This window comes from Pygocentrus nattereri, chromosome 15 (genome assembly GCF_015220715.1).
Source record: "Pygocentrus nattereri isolate fPygNat1 chromosome 15, fPygNat1.pri, whole genome shotgun sequence".
Classification (NCBI taxonomy): domain Eukaryota; kingdom Metazoa; phylum Chordata; class Actinopteri; order Characiformes; family Serrasalmidae; genus Pygocentrus; species Pygocentrus nattereri.
In genome coordinates, this window is record NC_051225.1 from 37,286,800 (window position 1) to 37,309,632 (window position 22,833).

Sequence of the window (22,833 nt, forward strand, 5' to 3'; positions counted from 1 at the left end):
ACACTGCATGTCCAAAAGTATCCAGACAAACCTTATAATGATTGAATTCAAGGTGCACATGAGCATAAGGTCACCATGCCCAAAGCCAAGTGTGGGCTAGAGGGGTAAAAAGCCCCCCAGCATTGGGCTGTGGAGCAGTAGATCCATGTTTTCTGGAGTGATGGAGCTCCATCCAGTACTGTTACTGCAGCAAAGTCCCTCCTAATACCCGTCATTCCAGAAGAAATGCTGGACACACACACACACACATATATATATATATATATATACACACACATGTGTGTGTGTGTGTGTATAATGACCTCACTCTATAAAAACAAATGTGTTCCACTGTGTGTGTGTGGATGTGTGTGTGTAGAGATTACTGACCCTCCATTCAGACACCTGCGGAGAGAATAGGAGGCTCCGCCCCCACAGGTGCGCGAGCAGTCGCTCCAGGTTCCCCAGGCATCCCACCCAGTGTCCCTCTCTTCATCTGAGCGCGTGGTTCTTGATGACTGAAATAAACACACACAATACACTGATATAAATCTCTGACTTCACAGCGGTTCAGTTCCATTACAGTTACTTCAGTTAAAATTCAGCGCATCATGACATGTCACATGTTTCAATTTATCAGCCCCCAATGTTAAAGAACCACCACAGAACCACCAGATGTTTTGGGTACTGGACCATTCTCAGCACAGCAGTGGCACTGACATGGTAGTGTGTGTGGTGCCGATATGAGTGTGTCAGACACAGAGTGCAAATTCACTGGCCACTTTATCAGAAACCCCTCGCTTGTAGCTCCACCTTACTGCTGTGCAGTTAAAGACTGTAGCTCATGCATTCACGCCCAATTTGTCTTAGTCATCCTGTAGTTCCTCTCATTCAGACCACTGTTGTCTGTTTATGAAGCTCTGGACAGTCCTGTGCGAAAGTCAGCGAGCCCCTTAATTTACTCAATCTCTAGTCAAAACAGTAGATAAGTACAAACTATTCATTTTTCAGGTGATATTTTGAGGTGGTTAGATAATGAAGAAGAAAGTCAAAGGAAAATAGGTAAAAATAAATAAGCGTTTCTAAAAAATGAATAAAAGCTACAGAGAAAATGGGACTCCTAACAGCCACCTGGAAAACCTGACCATCCAGAGGTTATAACCCAAATGTTAAGAAGACCCATTGTTTTTTTTACACAAAAATAAACCATTTTGGAAGCCACAACATTTTATGTCCACGTTATTGAAGTAATATTTTACCACCTTGGCTAAAAATATGTCTTTATATGTGCTAATGTCCTAGTATAGACTAAAATATGAATAAAAACACATACTTTGCTCTGCTTTAAGCTTTAGCTCAGCTATATTTCCCTCAAAAGTAGATCAGTTTCTTGTAAAATGTCTCTTAATTTTTTACTTCTTATGAGGAGGAAGTGTCTAATTCGCCAGCTTCTTGTTCAAATCTTCCCATTCCATGTTAAATTGTGCCTGAGCCAGAAAGCAACCGCTGCATCAGTTAAGGCGGAACGGCAAAATTTGAACGAGAAACCGGTGAACGAGAATCTGAGTTCAGTTTCATGACTTTTTAGTGTTCTACATTTTCTTGCTGTAGATTAAACGTATCAGGAAACCAGCTGAAGTGATTATAGACACAAATAAGTTCGTCATTCGTCTCCAAATTATTGATGTTCGTCTTAAATCTCTCTCTTTGCTATTTCGTTAACTAGGTGAGACTGTTAACTCTGTTGCTATGGTGATCAGCCGTCTGCGCTGGTCTTCAGGGTTAAAGGGTGAGTTAGCAGTTCTACATTAACTCCAGCGTTTAAGATCGTTTAGAGTTAAAACTGTGTTAAAACGATCAGCAGAGCTTTATTTTACTGCAAAAGAGGATTATTTTATTTTTAACCACTAATCTACTTCTGTTAAGCCACAACAGTAAAAGAGCCACATGTTGCTGAGTCCTGTGACAGACCAACAAAACTGTCCCCATCAGATAAACAACATTTAAAGCTTTCATCTTTGAGAGAGAGGAGAAAATCAAGCGGCTTCAGACCTGAAAACATCCCAAAACTTTTGCACCATCCTGTATATCCTGAGCTTCTTCATTAAACTGTTCAGTATGTATTTGCTGTTGTTCAGACTGTTATATTAAAGCCAGCCACTGGACACTCTCAGTCTGTTATCCCCATTCCTGGACCAAAGCAGGGGATAAGCTTCTACCACACAACTCGTACCCAAATCTCCCCTTTGAAGGAAAAATTGTATCCACAGATATCATTTATGCAGACTGGTTCACTTTCTAATAAGTTTTGACCCCCTCCTTCTCCCAGCGTCAGCGGCTAATCCTCACGTCTGGATGCCCTCAAAACCACGGCCTTGAACACAAGCTGGGCATTTCCCTCGACTTTCTGACCAACTCCAAATCCCAGCATCACCATTCCAGACAGCTCTCCTCCATTTACTCACACTCTGCTGTCTCTAAAGGTCCAGGCACACAAGCTTTCAACAGCAAAATCTTACAGTTGCATATATTTCAACTGAAAGTGTCACCATCATTTGCAAGTTATTAATAACAAAGTACTTTGTATGCAAAACCTTTGAGGGAGCCAACGCGAGGTTTGTGGTGTCAATCATGCATCAGACATGTGGCCCTTTCACTGCCCTGCTGTGGCTCCGCAGCAGAATCAGATGTGTAGGTAAAACTAAAATAATCCTCCTTTGCAGTAAAATACAGCTCTTCTGATCTTTCTAACGCAGTTTTAACAATAAATGGTCCTGAACGCTGGAGTTAATGTAGAACTGCTAATTCACACTTTAGCCCTGAAGATCAGCGCAGACTGCTGGTCACCACAGCAGCACAGACACTGATCTGGCCTAGCTAGTAGCTCACGAGCAGACAAAGAGAAAGAGTAATGATAAACTTTGATGATTTGGATACAAATGGATTGATTTGCATTCATAAGCACTCCATCTGGTTTCATGATATGTTCAAGGAAAAAAAAGCCACTTGTTCAAATGCTTCCACCTTAAATGGTGCAGCAGTTGAATTCTGGCACCTCGTTCTCCAGAATCGTCTAGTGCTCCTTTAAAGGCAGTGGCAACATGGCACTCGTTACTGAAGGAAAAAAAAAAGAGGTTTTTCTTTTCTTCTCTGGTTCCACCGGAGTCAAATCAATTTTGTAAGAAGCAAATTGTAATTTCATAGTGTGACTGAGGCTTTATGCCAAATGTACAGTAGAGTAAAGACTTTTGGTGAATTTGCTTACAAACAATAAGGCAAAGAAAACAAACACAGCTTGAAAACGTGCTTCAGTAGACTTCTTGGATCTGAATCTGAGCATAAATTTGAAGTTTCTTCAGGTTTATAGTGAATAAAATGGCAGGGGTGCTGCTGTAAGCCTTTAATCGGTCCTTGGTGGACCTTTAATCTACTTGGATGATGTTTATAAACTGTAATATACATCATTATGATGGTTAATATATGATGAACTCAGGAGGACTCTTTCAGTAAGATTTCTAATCCCACCTTTTTCTTGTGTATGAGAGGAAAAGTCAGTGTGACGTATCAAAATGCAAAAGGAAGAGATTTAAAAATCTTGTTTATACTCAAGGATTTATGAAGGGCTTCCAGATTAAGGCTGTTTACGCGCCCAGAAATATCCATCCATCCATCCATTTCCTAAGCTGCTTCTCCGTCAGGGTCGCGGGGGGATGCTGGAGCCTATCCCAGCAGTCTTCGGGCGGAAGGCCATGCTTATTTGCTGTTTTCTATCATGAATATAATGTATAAAAGATGCGATATGTGTGGTTGGTGTAGATGTGTGGTTGGTTAGTGTAGTGGTTAACACCTCTACCATCTACGCTGTAGACTGGGGTTCAATCCCCCGACTACACTATACCAATAAGAGTCCTTGGGCAAGATTCCTAACACCACCTTCACCTACTTGTGTAAAATGATAAAACTGTAAGTCGCTCTGGATAAAAGCGTCAGCCAAAATGCCATAAATGTAATGTGATATGTAAGAATGTAGAGTGAATGACCAATACAGTACAAACAGTATAGAAACAGACATACCTCGGTACAGTACACAGCCCCAAACATACACAGAATATAAACTAACTGAAACTAAGCTGGGCCTTGTCTGCTCCCATACTGTCCCATTGAGGGAGATGAACTGACCAGAGCTCAGAAGGGAAGGCAGCAGTTGTTAACCACAGTCTAGCACTGTGTTTATGTTCAGGTTATGACGTTATACACTCACTGATTCTCAATCATTTCAGATGCGCCGTTTTCCAAACGCTGCTATTATCTCTGACTGTGAGACAGCAGGGCTGACGTTCTGATCTCACTGTTTACCCACTGCAAAGTACACACATCATTTAAAGTGTTTAAACGTGGCTCTTAATGTCATTGTGTGTTTGTTCAGGGGTTCGGAGCGCTAAGCTCTGCTCATAGGGTGTTTGACAAAACCGAGCACTGCAGCTTTGTTGTTGTAAAGTCAGTGATTGCAGGTTAGCTGAAGGCACTTCTGAGCCAACCTCAATTACAGAATATACAGTGAAATCTATGCAACTGGAGGGAGAGTCTACCGGTCAAAAGCTCCTGACTGAACATGTTTTCCATAACATTGACAATATTATGATCATCATTATCACAATCGCTTGAAGTCAAAGAATCAAATTCAGATTACAATTCAGATTCATATTCAGATTCAGAATCAAAACCAGAATTGGAATTAGAATCATAATCAGACTGTGGAAAATTAAAAATAGAACATGGTTTGGATTTGTTGGGCACCTTTTTGGTTACTGCATTCACTATGTGTTTAAAATATCCCATCTAATAAGTGAGCTTGTAACATTTTCATAGGAAAGCAGTGATAAAAAAAAACGGGATGCTCTGGAGCAGCTGCCCGTGAGCCTAAGGTCACCAGGCCCACTGACAGGCATGGGCTGGAGGGGTGTAAAGCCCCCCCAGCATTGGGCTGTGGAGCAGTGGAACTGTGTTCTCTGGAGTGATGAAGCTCCATCCCATACCTTTGGGATGAGCTGGAGTGATCCAGAACTGACCGTCCAACATCAGTACCTGACCTCACTGATGCTCAATCAAATCCTCACAACAGTGTTCCACATCTAGTGTAAAGCCTTCCCAGAAGAGTAGAGGCTGTTACTGCAGCAAAGAAGGATAAACTCACTATTAACACTGCATGTCTACAAACCTTTAGGACATATAGTCTGTGTTTTTTACAGTCATAATATCATAATAAACATGGAAGTTCGTAAAAACAAGGAAAGCTCATCTTTTTTGAGTCTCCAAACTTTTGCTGGTGCTCTGAAGTTATTCTGTTGGCAAAACATTAAAGCCAAGGTGAAAAGTTAAGTGCTGGTTTTGGAAAGCAGCCATGCTTTGACAGCACAGTGCCATTCTAAAAGCTGTATGAAGCCTAAAACAGTGTCAGGAGCTGCCTGGTATATTTTCTCCTTTTGAACGCTTTCATTAAGGTGTGGCCCTGCAGACTGGCCTGCGCAGTGGCCAGATAGACCAAAAACACCGGACAGATACAAGCATGACTCTCAGGAGGAGCCATTAAGTAACACTGGGGAGAAAGCAGTGAAAATCGGAGAAAATGAAAGGAAAGACAGACACATGGAGAGATAAAGCGCCATTCTTTTTAGAACAGATATTTTAGAACATTGCTTCGTAAAACTGAAGCTCGGACTATTTAATTCTCTTAATCTTGGTTGTTGTTATTGTCGTGTCTAAACATGTCTATGCACGAAGAGCAGAAACAGTGAGAGCGCAGAGAAAAAGAGAAAGAGAAACAAATTATTTATTAGCCAACAAAGATGCTGTTGGACTGACCACCCCTGATCTTTTGGAGGGGTGTCTGCAGATTCTTTCAGGAACTGAAACTGAGTCTCCTGAAAAGAATGGAGGAATGAAGGTAAGGAGTGACACACTGAGCACTGAAAATAACCATAATATATCCAGTTGTTGAGGCTTCTTTTAAATGTGTTGTCTGCTTTTTTCTTGATGCTGAAAAATAATAATTTGTTCTTTTTGGATGTTTTAACTGGTAATTAAAGAAAAGACTTGTACACTGTGCTGTACAGCTGCACACACACACACACACACACACACACACAAACACACATACACACACACACAGTCACGGCGGCAGAGCTGAACAGACGAGGTGTGTGTGTGTAAAGTGTGTGATAAGCGTCCCAGTGGTCTTTGCTGATCACAGTGGGATTTAACCTCCGCTCCCTCTCCCACAGACCACCAGCCACCAGCGGAAATCTATCATCAATCATATCTCCCAACTCCAGATGTGTGTGTTTGAGAGAGAGAGAGAGAGAGAGAGAGAGAGTTGTGTGTGTGTGTATGTGTGTGTGTGTGTGTGTGTGTGTGTGTGTGTGTGTGTGGGCGGTAGAGAGATCAACAGGTCCATGAGATTCTCCTCAAAATCTGGCCTGAAAGCTGCAGAGAGCCAAACAACACTTTAACATCTGGATTAACTGGAAAGGAGGAAAATTAGACCAGAGGAACAGAGATAGAAGAAGTATAGGAGAGGAGAAAAGAGAAAAGGAGAATAGAAAAGAGGAGAAAAGTGGAGAGGAGAACAATGGAGAGGAGAAGAGGGAAAATGAGAGAAGGAAGAAAAGGAGTAGTGGAGAAAAGAGAAGAGGAGAAAAGAGGAGAAAGAGAGGAGAAAAGGGAGAAAAGATTACGAAAGAGAAGAGGGGAATAAAACACAAAGGAGAAAGGAGTGGAGAAAAGAGGAGAAAGACAGAAGAAAAAGGAAAAAAGAGGAGAGGAAGAATAGAAAACAGCAGACAAGAGCAAAGGAGAAGGGAGGAGACAAGAGAAGGAAGAGAAGAGAAGAGAATAAATGAGAGAAGGAAGAACAGTGGAATAGAGAAAATATAAGAGGAGAAAAGAGGAGAGGACAATAGAAAACAACAGAAAAGAGCAAATGAGAGAAGAGAGTAGACAAGAGATAAAATGAAAGGAGAAGAGAGGGAGAGAGAGGGACTAAACCACCGTCAGTGAGCTCTTTATCTATAGAGTTACTCATGTAACAGTGTAGCTCGCAGTGTAACTCGCATTGTAACTAGCAGTGTAGCTCGCAGTGTAACTCGCAGTGTAGCTTAGTGTAGCTCACAGTGTAGCTCACAGTGTAACTCAGTGTAGGTCACAGTGTAACTCGCAGTGTAACTCGCAGTGTAGCTCACAGTGTAACTCAGTGTAGATCACAGTGTAACTCGCAGTGTAACTCGCAGTGTAACTCGCAGTGTAGCTTAGTGTAGCTCACAGTGTAACTCAGTGTAGATCACAGTGTAACTCGCAGTGTAACTCGCAGTGTAGCTCGCAGTGTAGCTTACAGTGTAACTCAGTGTAGGTCACAGTGTAACTCGCAGTGTAACTCGCAGTGTAGCTCACAGTGTAACTCAGTGTAGATCACAGTGTAACTCGCAGTGTAACTCGCAGTGTAGCTTAGTGTAGCTCACAGTGTAACTCAGTGTAGCTCACAGTGTAGCTCACAGTGTAACTCAGTGTAGCTCACAGTGTAACTCACAACGTAGCTCCCATTGTAACTTGCATTGTAACTCGCAGTGTAGCTCGCAGTGTAGCTCGCAGTGTAGCTTAGTGTAACTCACAGTGTAACTCACAGTGTAACTCACAGTGTAGCTCATAGTGTAGCTCACAGTGTAACTCACAGTGTAGCTCACAGTGTAGCTCACAGTGTAACTCACAGTGTAACTCACAGTGTAGCTCATAGTGTAGCTCACAGTGTAACTCACAGTGTAGCTCATAGTGTAGCTCGCAGTGTAGCTCGCAGTGTAGCTCGCAGTGTAGCTCAGAAGCTTTTTTCATTCACACATTTAAATAATTTCTTGTAAACTTTTCACTCAAAAGCCAACACACACTGCGCATTTCTTGACACTGTTACATCACACTGACACAACGACACAAACACTGTACATTCTGTACATCACATGCTCACATTATCATGCTAACAACTGCTGGGCTCACTGACATGAATAATGCTGTACTGCAGGAGTGAACCTGGTGTTTACAGTGGACCAAAATTTGACCATCAGCTTACTGTATGCTTCATGTAGTCCCAGAACAGTGCACGGCACAAGCATAGTAGCTGCGTATGAGCATTTATAGAAACCAGAAACTCCTACCTACAGCTGTGTTCTTCTGGGTTTGAAATGAAACAGTGACCTGTGAGGGGGCATTTAGTGGGTGATAGGCAATGCTTGTCAGCGGATGGTGAACCTTTAAATATGAACTATTTTGAACTTTTGTATTAGATGTCTGCTGGAGATGGCAATTTGTGGGGTCCAAGTACTATCTGAAAATTACTGAAGATTATTTATAAGAACTTGGCTGATACTGCTGACATGCTGTTTTTCTTGTCTTTTTAAAAATAGATTGTTATCACCCAGTTCTCTGCATTTTAGTTATGTCTATTGCTACCCACTAAATAGTGCCACTCAGAAACCCAAAGTGTAATGACTTTTTTCAACTGTGCAACAGCAATGCATGCTAAACTCTCATAGTACGAGCACCAAATTCTACCAAATTTAAATTAACACTCAAACTTCTATTTTAGCATGAAAATAACATTGTTGGAGATCCACAATCATACTGGAATCACATCAGTATCAATTTGAATGATATTTTAAACCCAGATGTTGATGTATTTTTAATACTTTGGACTGATTTTGCTGCTTTTGTAATCCTACAGTACTAACTGTTGTATTTCTCTAGTATTTCTCCTTCTACACTGTAGACTGGGGTTCAATCCCCCACCAGGGTAAGCACCCTACACTATACCAATAAGGGTCCTTGGGCAAGACTCCTAATACCACCTTGGCCTGCCTGTGTAAAAAATGATCAAATTCTAAGTCGCTCTGGATAAGAGCGTCAGCCAAATGCCGTAAATGTAATATTAGTCCAGGTAGACATGGTGCTAATTTCTACATTTTTTATTGATGTGTATGTATTGGCATTGGCAGATATGTATATGAAATACATCAGATATCAGTATTGGCATTCTGATGTTATAATACAAAAAAACATCGTATGATAAGAAATAACACTATAAGGGTTATTTGTGGCCCGCCCCAGTGCTAAAATATTTACAGCAGAGGTCAGTAGCCCTGGTCCTGAAGATCTGTTTTCCTGCAGAATTTACTTCCAACCTCCATCTAACATGATGCCCCTCCATTTCCCTGATTCCAGTCTGTCTGATGAAGCCAATAGAGGCCTACAGAAGGAGTGTAGTAGTTGGGGCAGATTGTGGTTGGAACTAGAATTTGCAGGTAGATTTCCATGACCAAGGTTTGTAGCCACTGATGCGATTTAAGGTGGAATTCCACAGATTTTGAAAGGTTTCTGTATGATTAAGACGTTAAGATATAAACTGAGAGATTTGAGTGGTTTGGTATGAAACGCTCTGTTTTAGAGAAGCTTACCAAGTCTGAATTGTTCACAGTGGTGGTGAAAGGAACCAGACATCCACCTCCAAAAGCCCCTTCATAGAAAGTTCTTACATGAAATGGTTATGAATATGCTGTGTGATGTCTGAAACATTGTTTTATGATAGCATTTGACTTAAAACATATATTTTTAATCCATTTATGGTGGAGGGATACATGCAGGGTGTTGTGAGGCAACACGTCCTGAATAAAAATATTTTTCAAGCTCTTCTACATGTTTTACTGATATTGAACAATTACATATTATAATTTTTAAAGCTCAGAAGACACAAGTAGGTTCACTGGTGGTTTTGGGTAGTAAATAAAATGTCTTTATTTGTGTTCTAGTCATGGTAACCCCTGGTTCCTATCACCACCACTGTAAAGTTATGTAAGTAAGTTTCTCTGCAATAAACCATTTGAAATGTGAAAATGGTGCAATTCCACTTTATGACTGTGAGGTTCTGCTGTGGACGAGTGTAAGAAATGTGACTAATGAACTACAACTAGTCAGTAAAGCACTTAAAGCATTTAAAACTTGTCCAAACTATTGCAGTGTAAAATATAAAATTACTGTCAATTATTGGAACTTTTCACTCCTTAAAATCGATACGGGCCACAACATTTCCATTTACAATCTACATTAGGGTATTCATTTTTAAACATAACCACCCCACCACCTCAGACAATAGAGTTCACGGATATTAAACCTGATATTCTGCACTTTATAGTCACAGTCACAGTTTCATTTCTCAAGCAATGCGCTTGCATAGCCAAACACACACTGTGTCCCTGTCCGATTACTCACAGCCTGCATGTACAGCACTTTGCTGCTGCTTTTCATTCTCGTTTTCTGTAGACCTCCCTTAATAAATCAGGAAATGATTTCCCTAACAAGCTGCGACAAACACAAACGAACTGGATTAGCGTAGCCTCATGGAGATCAAAGCCGGAGCCCAGTCAGGCCATATGGGGTTTCACGTTCAGCCCTGCTCCTCTGAATACAATTATCACACTGTCCTCACCAGCCACGCCAACAGCTTCAAATTAAAGCCAAATGTTTCGAGGTGTTAGTCGAAAAGTGAGGGGTTCTTATAATTCAGCCAGCGTGCAACACTCCATCTCTCAGGGTAAACTCTCTCAGCTCTTCCAGTTCCAGCTGAATGAACGGAAGGTGAAGACAACCACCACAAAGTGAACGACATTCAGAGAGATTTGAGTGCCACACCAAAGAGAATTGTGGTATATGTAATGAATGAGTACAGCACTTAAAACCAATTAAACAGACAAAGAAATTGAGAAAATATGTAGCAGTACTTCCAGCCACCTTAAGGCCTAAACTTTGTCTGTCCTTTTGTCTATGTCTGTAGATAAAAGTGTTAGAAATAAAGGTTCTGCGCACCTTATATAAGTTTTTCCAGGTGAAAAGTACATATTTGTACTTTTTGTACATATGTTTTAAAACAGAACAGTAAAATAAAAGCGGGGAAACAGGACGGGGTGTGTGGAGTCAGTGCATCTTCAATATAACAGTACCATATAATTTCGATGGATTATGGCACAATTATGTTCCCTGACTAAAGGTACTGAGATGTGCCCTTGAGGATCCCATCCCAGTGATAGTTTCGTAACAAAAGTCCGACGCCCCACATTTATTTAACTTCAAGTCAAAATGGCCAAGTTATTCATTTTTCAGTTAAGATTAATTCCTGATGAGATTAGATACAAGTTAACCCGCATAAGGAAGGAGAAAATAAAAAAATGTCAAAGATCATCGGCTGATCTTTTACACGAGACTCTCCCACCTTGCACTGCCTCACTCCAGCTCTAGCTCCACCCGCTAGTTACTACACACACCTTTGACTCACTTCATGGACGCTAGTTTACATTTATACCTCTTTGTTTAGCCTTGCACTTTCTTTGGCCGTGTTACTTTGTACTGGTATTTTTCTGTGTTTGACTCTTGCTTAGTTTAATTGATTTGTCTGTGATGTTGCCTGCCTGTTTTTTGACCCCAGTCTGCGATGAGTCTTAGACTCTCCCTAATAAAGCCTGCTTATGGGCCCATTCATTGCATTACCAACTCGAACGATTTAGGTAAACATTAGATGTAAGTGGAAACTGGTGCAAGCATGATGTTTCACAGAGCTCTGGTTTAAGTTGATAATCTCATTTGAATCCATTCTTGTCCAGGGCTATGGCTACTGCAGTATCTCAGTGGGGGAAAATGTCCAGGCCTTTGCTGAGAGTGGGCCTGAGACCAAGCAGCATACACAGGGCATAGTTTTGGTCTGCTATAAAGGGCAGAGTGTGTTTTGGTTAAGGTGAGGGCAAAACCACAGGGCAGCGGGCTTCGGGGAAGCATTTCCTCTTTAAATCAGTTCACTGTCAGCACCTGAATCTGTACTTGCTACCATCAAGGCCAGCGCTCTTCAGGACATTAATACAGGCCTGTTCCACTCCAGGCTTTACTCAGAAATACTGGTTATTGACCATTTTGAAGAATGATGAACTGCACTGGTGAAAGCTCAAATCAATAAAATAAGAGGTGAAAAGCGAAGTGAACCTTTAGGGCTTCAAATTCAGACCAGTTTCTGGTCCTGGATTTTGTAAACCCTGGTTGCTATGACCCTAGATGGTCAGTCAGGTCCATGAACTGGATTCACAGTTGAGATTTAAAGATCTATGTTTTAAGGAAAAATGGACATTCCAATGCCGGTGTCACGATTGGCCCCTCCCTGTCCTGTCCATGTGTTTGTGTTTGTTTTGGTCTAGTCCACGTGTTTTCTCTTTTGATCCTCTGCCCCTGATTGCTCCCACCTGTGCGTCCGCCTGTCCCTCGTTATCCTTTAAGCCCTGTGTTTGCCCCTTGTGTTGGCTGGTCGTTGTTTGATATGTTTGATTGTATGTTTGTGTGTTCCGTTGGAAGTATTCGGATTTGTGCTTCGTGAGCGTATTTCGACATGTCTGTCTCTAATTCGATCCGTGTTGGCTTTATGCACCTGGACTGTCATGACCGAGACCCTGGATTTGCCCTCAATAAAAGTCGTTTATCTCAGTGTATGCGTCCACCCCCTCGATCCACGTTACAGCCGGATATCTGTTCTAACAATTTTGGATAAAGGAGATTTTACATTTATGGCATCTGGCAGACGTTCTTATACAGAGTGACTTACTATGGTAGCAGAGAAGAGCTGCAAATGCAGAAACACATGTAACGTCAGAAACGCTGATAAGCCAGTCACAACACAGCAGAGGCGTTTCTGGAGGACACTCAGAGAGGGCGGAGTCATTCAGACTTTTAAATTCTATGCAGAACAAACGTTCACCAGTAAAAGTAAATGAACTTTTATCTGAGCAGATAATTACTATCACTGTATCATAATGGGAATTAGCTGTGAAAGGTAAACTAGTGATACCAGAGGTACCACAGCACAGCTACGACACGTCAGACAGCAAACCAGCCAGCCTGCACTCGGGCTGTGAGTGTCTGAGTGTCTGAGGTGTTCTCTGCTTCTGTCGGTGATTTTTCAATCATATATATTCCATCTCACTTTGAGCCTTTTGAGTCTTCCAGAAGCATTTTCCGCTGTGTTGTGACCGGCTCTGCCGCGTTTCTGAAGTGCCATGTGTTCTTTATTTACAGTGCATTTGTGACATGTAGCTCTGATGTCATCACGTTGCTGAAAGTGATTTCTGTGTTTGCAGGGCGTTTTATAAGTTTGCAAAGTGTTTTTTTAATTCTACTGTGACTATAGTCTTGTCGAAACCCAGTCAACAGCACAGAGGAGGAAGGTGTTACCCACTGCACCACACCATACCAACCACAGCTTCTCAATAGAGTAACACTTTAATGAAAAACACATTTTTATTTTTCTAATAAAGGCCCTGTTAATCATAATATAGCACCGAGACTAGCAGTATGTGTCCAGTAAAAAAATCTTAATCTTAATCTTATCGCAACCAAACCCTTCATTTTGATCAATTTGATTCATTTTTACTGACAGTAAATTAATTAATGTGCTATACTAATCAAATTAATTACCCTCAAGGCTAATATTCCTCAGTTTGTTAATACATATTCAACTATTGCTTATTGCCATAACTAAACTAATATTTAGGTTGAGAGTGAATTCCATACTCATGTAAAATACTAGCGACACTTCCTCGCTCTGTTCCCACCCTTATTGAGGCACAAATGGTTCAGTCCACAGCATCACTAGACTTGAATGTAGCTTAGATACAGTTGCAGGCAAAAGTTTGGGTGCCCAGGGCCAAATCCCATGTTGTTGTTGATTATCTAAGTGTAAATAAGCGAACACATATTCCACAGAGACACACTTCTGCACATTTTAAGACACAATTACTCTGTATTTGCTGAATTTAACATGTTTGGGGAAAAAATAAGATGTATCATGTGCAAAGTTGGTGGCACGGTGGCGCAGTGGGTAGCGCTGTCGCCTCACAGCGAGGAGGGCCTGGGTTCAGTTCCCCAGCCGGGTGACCGGGGTCCTCTCTGTGTGGAGTCTGCATGTTCTCCCTGTGTCTGTGTGGGTTTCCTCCCAAAGACATGCAGTCAGGCCTATTGGATGTGCTAAATTGCCCCTGGGTGTGAGTGTCTGTCTGCCATGTGATGGACTGGTGACCTGTCCAGGGTGTATCCTGCCTGCTGGCTCCAGCACACAACCCCCACATTTTAGGTTTCATGCAAATACATAGAGATTGTGCACTAAAATGAGCAAAAATATAATGTAACATTTATGTGTGTTTGTTTGGATAGCCCACTACAGTCGCCTATAGATGATCAACCCCACTCTAAACAGTGGTGGGGTAAGGGGTAGGATTTGGACCAGGGTTTGGGTGAGGGTTGCTTTTGGGTTGAGGTTAAGGTCAGGGCTAAGATTAGAGCAGGTTTAGAGAAAATTCTGGTCAATTTAGTAGATATTTAGTTGAATGTAACTTGTAAGTAAATGAAGTATCTACAGAGCATTTAAAGTGAACAATCTAAATAAAGTGTTACCCAGAAATGAAATCTCTGTTAGTGGTTAATATTATATTTTTGTTCCTACTAGCTTATTATTGACATCCTGCCTCTAAACAGACAGATGTTTTGGATCAATATCTCGTCTAAGCGTTGTTTCATTAATTCATTTTGTGCTTCATGTGAATTTTTAACTGGGGAATCTGGGGAACTCTATTGACAGCACGTAAGACTGCATTTGGACTCATTTTGATCAGTAAATTACTACCCGCTGCAGAAACTTCTGAACGTGTGGAAGGAAAAAGCAAAGACCAAATTCTACTTTGAAACCTAACCATCCATAGCGCAATCAGAAAAAGGCATAATATCACAAACAGATGACAGATGCTTTGCTTATATCAGCCACTACTCAGAGCGACCTGGTATTTTCTCTTTCCACTGTAAAAGAAAACTCCATAGGAGAGTGAAGGAGTTTCTCATAAGCACACAGATTCTACCAGTATGAGTGTTAGAAGAGACTCTGATCCACTGAGCTTGGTCCATTAAATACAGTTGTGTGTATAATCTGGCTCCACAGCTTCACAGCCCACTAAAGCCACCAGAGGAACCAAACCAACCGATCCTCTGATCTCCTGGTGGGACAGAGCTGATGGAGCAGGAGCTAACTGTCCTGTAAACATCACTGGAGCATTCAAACCTCAACCCACAGCATTCCTCAGCACACGATAGAGGATATAGGAATGACAGAGCAGCAAATTATGCTTGAAATGAAGCTCAATCTTTCTAGTCATCAGGCAGGCAGTCATTAGCTGTTTTGAAGACTAACTCATCCCACAGTTTTCAAGATATCAACACCGTTCTGACCCCAGATTGTCCGGTATGATTGTGTGATTTGATGGAATGGAATTCAATAGTATTTTACAGAATTGTTTCCCATAGAAATGAATGGGGAGAAAAATTGTATGACAATCTACTGCACTACTGCTCGACTGAAAGACCCTGTTTCGCATATACTATCTCAGCGCAGGCGCCTGAGGATGAATTCAATGTGGTTCTGACCCGCATTCATCTGTTTGTCATTTTTTGGCCATCCCTTTGTTTCTCCCATAGAAATCCCATTGATTTTTGCCAGCCCATAAACTCTATTAGTTACTACATAGCTGACACTTGGCAACTCCCTATGAACAACTAAAGTAACACCCCATACATCATGGCAACTGCCTAGCAGCAATTTAGCAACCACCTGGGATACCATAGCAACTGCCTAGCAACACCTTAGCAATCACCTGGGATACCATAGTAACTACTTAGCAACAACCTAGAAGGAAGTGGGAACCATTTAAGCTGTGTAACCATTCTGTGTTTAATTCAGGAAATGCTGAACATTTTTAGTTGCTATTAGCTATAGTAGTAGTAGTAGTAGTAGTAGTAGTAGTAGTAGTAGTAGTAGTAGTAGTAGTAGTGGTAGTAGTGGTAGAGGTCGTCATATTTATTGTTTTATTATACCTTATTGTAATTTTTCTATTTAACAGCATACCTAATATCTCATATCATTATTATTTTTACAATTATTATTCTAAAAAGTAGTTCCATTTTAAACCCTTAAAAATGGTTTTGGGTAAAAAAAAAGGTTCTTTACTAAAGGCAGCTGTTATATATATATATATATATATATATATATATATATATATATATATATATATATATATATATATATATATATAAAAACATAACAACACAGAACCATTTTTTTTGCATGGTTAAATGGCTTTTCTCTATGACATAAAACCTGCTATATTTGATGTTTATTGTTTATAAAGAACCTCTTTTCAATTCCACAAAGCACCAAGAAGGGGTTCACTAGAATTACAAATCATAAAACACTTTTGCTTCTATGTAGAATCCTTTTTATACTCTAATAAACAGGCGAAGACCAAAAACTAAGGCATTATAAATACCAGTTCTACTACTATTTGTTGTGTTTCAATACAAATGCCACATTTATCATAATTATATAACCATTGTTATATTATATTACTAATAACATTGTTGTTCCTATTAAAAAGCCATTGATGGAAGTGAGACGTGTTTAAGGCGGAGGCTGATACTTTAGGCTGAGTTCTCCATGCAGATCTGAATGGCTGGCGTGTTGTGACTGAATGTTCTCTTCGTCTCTGACATGAGGTTAAATAAATCTGCGGAAAGTTCTCAACTAATAACTGCTTATCACTGACGCGATCAGCATGATGAAGCAGTAAAGAGTGCATCCTCCTCAGATCACCTGGCAGCCCTGTGCGCACAATGAGGGAAGAAAAACGTTCAATCACACACCGTATACATTCTGTCACTCAGGGCTGTAAACGGTTCTACAAGCTCATGCCACCCCAGAAGGCCTGGGTACGGCAGAACCTCACAGCCTGGGGGCATTAAAGAGGTTTAAATGTGGCTCAGCCACTGTTGAACGTTCTCAACAATGTTTTAATTACACGTGTTAGAGGTTTTTATCAACTTTGTCTGTATGGATAAGAGAAGATAAGGCTTTATTGTCATTTGCATCACATGTGGTACATGAGGTGGAACGAAATGCTGTACTCAAGGTCCAGTTAACTCCCAAAAGTAACAATAAACAACAAATAGAAGATGCAAATAACAGCAGCATGAAACACAGCAGCATGAGTACAAGGTGGAAGGTGTACATCTTAATACTGGTGATGTATAAAGTGACATGTATAGAGTGACATGTGTAGGGGTGATATAGTGGAGGCACTGATTCAGTACAGCAGCAGAGATACAGTGGGGAAAAAAAGTATTTAGTCAGTCACCAATTGTGCAAGTTCTCCCACTTAAAAAGATGAGAGAGGCCTGTAATTGACACCATAGGTAGACCTCAACTATGAGAGACAAAATGAGGCAAAAAATTCAGAAAATCACATTGTCTGATTTTTAAAGAATTTATTTGCAAATAATGGTGGAAAATAAGTATTTGGTCCATAACAAAAGTTCATCTCAATACTTTGTTATATATCCTTTGTTGGCAATGACAGAGGTCAAACGTTTTCTGTAAGTCTTTACAAGGTTGGCACACGCCGCTGCTGGTATGTTGGCCCAGTCCTCCATGCAGATCTCCTCTAGAGCAGGGATGTTTTGGGGCTGTCGGCGGGCAACACAGACTTTCAACTCCCTCCAAAAGGTTTTCTATGGGGTTGAGATCTGGAGACTCGCTAGGCCACTCCAGGACCTTGAAATGCTTCTTACGAAGCCACTCCTTTGTTGCCCTGGCAGTGTGCTTGGGATCATTGTCATTCTGAAAGACCCAGCCACGTTTCATCTTCAATGCCCTTGCTGATGGAAGGAGGTTTGCACTCAAAATCTCACAATACATGGCCCCATTTATTCTTTCATATACAGTCGTCCTGATCCCTTTGCAGAGAAACAGCCCCAAAGCATGATGTTGCCACCCCAAGGCTTCACAGTTGGTCTGGTGTTCTTTGGATGCAACTCAGCATTCACTCTCCTCCAAACACGACGAGTTGTGTTTGTACCAATCAGTTCTATTTGGTTTCATCTGACCACATGACATTCTCCCAATCCTCTTCCGGAACATCCAAATGCTCTCTAGCAAACTTCAGATGCGCCCGGATATGTACTGGCTTAAGCAGGGGGACACGTCTGGCACTGCAAGATCTGAGTCCCTGGCGGCGTCGTGTGTTACTGACAGTAGCCTTTGTAACGTTGGTCCCAGCTTCCTGCAGGTCATTCATCAGGTCCCCCCTGTGGTTCTGGGATTTCTGCTCACCGTTCTTGTCATCATTTTGACCCCACGGGCTGAGATCTTGCGTGGAGCCCCTGATCGAGGGAGATTAGCAGTGGTCTTTAGGTCTTCCATTTTCTGATTATTGCTCCCACAGTAGATTTCTTCACACCAAGCTGCTTGCCTATTGCAGATTCAGTCTTCCCAGCCTGGTGCAGGTCGACAATCTTGTTTCTGGTGTCCTTCGACAGCTCTTTGGTCTTCACCATAGTGGAGTTTGGAAAGGCACATCCAACAAACTTATATGGATGCAATGTATAGGTTGCCAAATACCTTTGGCCATATAGTGTACATTTAGAGTCCCACTTATGGATGGCTATGGCATCACTGGCACTCAAACTCACAACCTCCTTGTGTGGGTTAACGTTTAGTCTCTTGTTTAGTCCTTTGTTTTAACTCGAGCGGTCAAAGAATTCATCCCAACACCAGGAGGCTGGGAGTTCAAACCTCTGTAATCCTAAATTTGCCCATATCTGGAAGCCCAAGAGGAGAAAAAAACCACACAGATGTACAGAGAGGCCATGAGGTAGTTATAATGTTCCAGAATGTTTTCTTGATATCATGACTTAGTTCCCTTAGATCTCAAGATAACAAATGTTCTTCTTCTGAGATCAAACTTATTTGTCTTGTGATCTCAAGATAACAATGCAGTAAAGTATAACTGCTTACGGGCCTCTCTGGACTTCCCTGTAAAACAAATGCAGCTTTTGAACTTAAACTTAGGGTAACACTTTACTGTAGGGTTCTGCTCATAAAGCAACATAAGCTTGTCATGACAACTGAGATAACCTTACATAATGTTTAAACTGCTTATTCCAAGGCGTCATTTGTCATAAAGGCTACTTTAGCTCATTTTGATCACAACTGGTAACTTTACGGTAAACTTTATAGCACTGCCCTACAGTAAATTATTACCAAAGTGAGTAAACAGGTTAACTTGAATTTTTGGTGCATGAACTTGTAATTTAAAGTTAAAAACTGAATAATTTGTGTTTTACATTTGTTAACTTATTAAGTACAGGGAACTGAACACTAAGTTGACCTGGTTACATTTTTCAGTTCCAAAGCTATATTTTTTACACTGTTCCATAGAAACTGGAAATGAGATGACGCCAGTTGGAATAAGCATTTAGTCAATGAGTCATTTAGACAAAGTCAACAAAATGTGTAATCTGACTGGGGCGCCCAAACTTTTGCTAACAGCCCTACTTAGCAGCGAAGGGCAGACGGGAAGATTTTTGTTCCAGTGCAAATGTTACAGTTCAAAAATACAATGACATTAAACTGAGAGCAAATGGGAATAAGACTCCCAGCCTAGCTTCATTATTATCTGAATCGTCAGTGATGGAGTTTCATACCTGAGAACATTTGCAGAGAGAAAGAGAGAGAAAAAATAAAAGAGCACGAGGCCTAAGCTTCCCTGTTCCAGCGCTTTAGCTGGAATCCTCATAATTAATTTAATCTCCCTCAGCACTGAGTCATAACTCATGAGAGTTTCCTGAAAAGAGTAATAGCACAACTATTCATTTCCCATTATGTACCGCACATCTGAATGTGAGCGGAACAACTGAGCAAATAACATCCAGCATTTCTAAACACATCCCAAAGAATCTGTTGCTTGGGTTGCGACCCCGTATGGAAAACACCTTGCAGCTTCAGTGTTTATGTTGGCAAGGATGCGCTAACTTCATCTCCCCTCTAATATAACTCTCATTCATGTACATTAGGCGTGATGGACAGCGTTCCCTCTGAGCTGTTCAAAAAGTCACGGCTCTAGCACCGAGCCAGAAGACGGAATACATCAACAGTGCGCTCCACTAAGGTGGATGATAACTCAAAAGCCAGGAAGATGGACTTCCGGTACAGCACACTAGAGCAAAGACATGCGAGTGAGGAGCTCCGGGCCAAATCTTGCTTTTCCACTATATTTCAAGACAAATTCGACACCTAAGAGGCATAGATAATCAGTCAATAAACTTTGATCATCATAAATACTGTCTAACATGAGCAGCGCAAAACAAACACTCAAACGGTCAACCTCCTGCAGCCAGAGCCTCCACCACGTTAGCTGGAAAGCTATTGACAATGGCGACATCAGAGAAGGAAAGAACAGACCACAGCGAGAGCGACTCTTCGGATTTTCTCTCAATGAACCAGTTATTCACCGAACTCGATGAAAAATCGAGTGACCCTCTTGGAAGACATTTCAACCCTAATAAAAGACTCTGTCAGGCCATTACAAACGGCAATTGACACTTTACGAGATACAGTGAATTCCTTCCAAGAGCGCCTTGTTTCAGCCGAAGCTCTTGTCGGTGCAAACTTCGAGAGACTTTTCCGGGCCGAGGCTACCATTGACCATTTGAACAAAGAAAACGTTGTGTTCCTGGATTGCCTGGACAACCTAGAAACTAGGTCTCGCAGATCCAGTCTTCGAATTCTCAATATACCAGAAGGTAGTGAAGAGGCCAAGATTCTACTCAATTTATCTCGACTATGCTGGTGGAGATAATGGGACAGGACACTTTCGTTAAGCCCCCGAAGCTGGAGAGAGCAAATTGTTCACTTGGATTGAACCCGAAAGCAGATCGACTGCCCAGACCTTTCGTGGTGAGCTTTCACAGATACAGGGAGAAAGAGAAGGTGCTTAGATGGGCAAGAGAACACGGCCTAACCTATAGAGGAAACAAGCTAAGAGTCTACCCTGATCTGAGCGTGGCTCTGTCGAGAAAACGAACAACCTACAAAGACATTGAACGCACGTTATTCGAGAAAGGTGTTCGTTTTCAGCTTCTGTACCCAGCTCACCTGCAAAACTGTAACAATGAGACGCTCACCTTTGACAGCCCAGAGGAAGCTTTGACATTCTATCGTGAGCGGATTTCTCCAGGACAGTAAGAACATTTCATCGTTTAATCAGAGAGATCCGCCGGAACATTGACTTAACTTTGCAATGGGTAATATGACTACATGTTTGGGGTTGTTCAGGGAGACACAGAGGGCACCTGCTTCGCCTTCTAGCCGTGTTATTTGAGTCGGACAGTTTTCTTGTTGCTGCAATTTTTTCTGCAATATTTCTTCTTTTGGTTCAGAGTTAAGTCTTATATGTTACTTCATGGTCAGGACAATGCTAACTATGTGAACTCTTCTTCGCAGGCTTGCATCTTCTTAGAGTTGATGAATAATTTTTGTTTATATTTTTCTAAGTACATATGGCTAATAGAGTAAATACCAAGACAAAGTCAAGGGTGCGCGACTTGCTGTGTTTGATGGAACGTTAAGGGTGTAAACGGACCTGTTAAAAGAACCAGGAGATTTTCCCATCTTAAAGCATTGAGTCCACTGTTCCATACTCCAGGACTCCTTATAAACTTTTACGCTCCTAACTGGGACGATGTTAACTTTGCACATAAAATAATTTCTTCAATACCTAAAATAAATACCCACAAATATTTGTTGGAGCAGATCTAAATTACGTGATGGACCGTGATGGACCCTGTGTCGGACCGTTCTAATTCTAAAACGTTTAACATCTCAAAATTTGCACAAACTTTCTCATTGTTTTTGCCTCAAATAGGCGGCATTGAGCCTTGGAGTTTCTTTTATCTGGATAAAAGGGCTTTTTCTTATTTTTTCTTATAAAGTCTTACTCCAGAATAGATTACGTTTTTGTTGACAAAAGTTATTCGCACTAGAATCGCACTAGAAATGGTAACCTAACAAATTACCCTATACAAATAAATAGTGCCTTCAAAGAATTTTGATTATAAAGGGTTTTAAATCTGTAAAGCTTCAAATGATTATTTTGAAATGGCTAAATTCTTGGAAGGATTGTGTGACATGGAGTCAGTGAGACGTGTGCGGTTAAAAGGCAACAGTGAAGCTTTACTGATGTAATCAGGAGAACGCAGAGTCGTCAATACACAGGCATGGGTCAAATCCAGAAAATCAAGCAGCAGAAGAAAGGCAACCATAACAGAGTTGGGGAAGACAAAAAAAGATCCAAAAAGCAGGCGAGGAGTCAAAACCATATAGCGATCAGGTCCACGTCCGGCATTCTGGGAAGTGTAGTTCTTGTCCTGTGGTTCATCCGCAGTCAGACAGACTGGATGTTCCAAAACTTGATTTTGCACTTCAAACACAGTAAGATGAACCAATACAAACTGAGGAAATACTAGATTCAGTTTCTAAAATGCAAAGTAGTAAGTTCGATAAAGTGGAATGGGATTATATGTTTGCAGTACTAAAAAGGTTTGGTTTGGGCCCTAAATTCATATCTTGGATTCGCTTGTTATCCATCTCCTAAAGTCTGTGTAGTTACTAAAGGGATAAATTCAGAGTATTTTCCCCTTTTTAGAGCAACACAACAAGGGTGCCCATTCAGTCCAAGTTTATTTTCATTAGCAATTGAGCCCTTATCAATCTGGCTTAAAACAGCTACTAACCTTCAGGGTATTTGGAGAAGAGGAACAGAAAACAGAGTAGCTTTGTATGTAGATGACCTGCTTTTATTTATACCTGCTCCAGCATCCTCTATACAACACATTATACAAGTGTTGAAACAG

General features: G+C 41.2%; 1 protein-coding gene across 3 annotated transcripts in view; it reads right to left on the bottom strand.

Annotated features, from left to right (window-relative positions):
• Positions 1 to 22,833, bottom strand: part of adamtsl3 (ADAMTS-like 3) — a 274,633-nt gene that overhangs the window by 139,273 nt on the left and 112,527 nt on the right. For all 3 annotated transcript variants that reach the window (XM_037545502.1, XM_037545501.1, XM_037545503.1), the window contains exon 4: positions 370 to 497. In XM_037545502.1, coding sequence (XP_037401399.1) covers positions 370 to 497 — 128 coding nt within the window. The remainder of the gene's footprint in view (positions 1 to 369; positions 498 to 22,833) is intronic.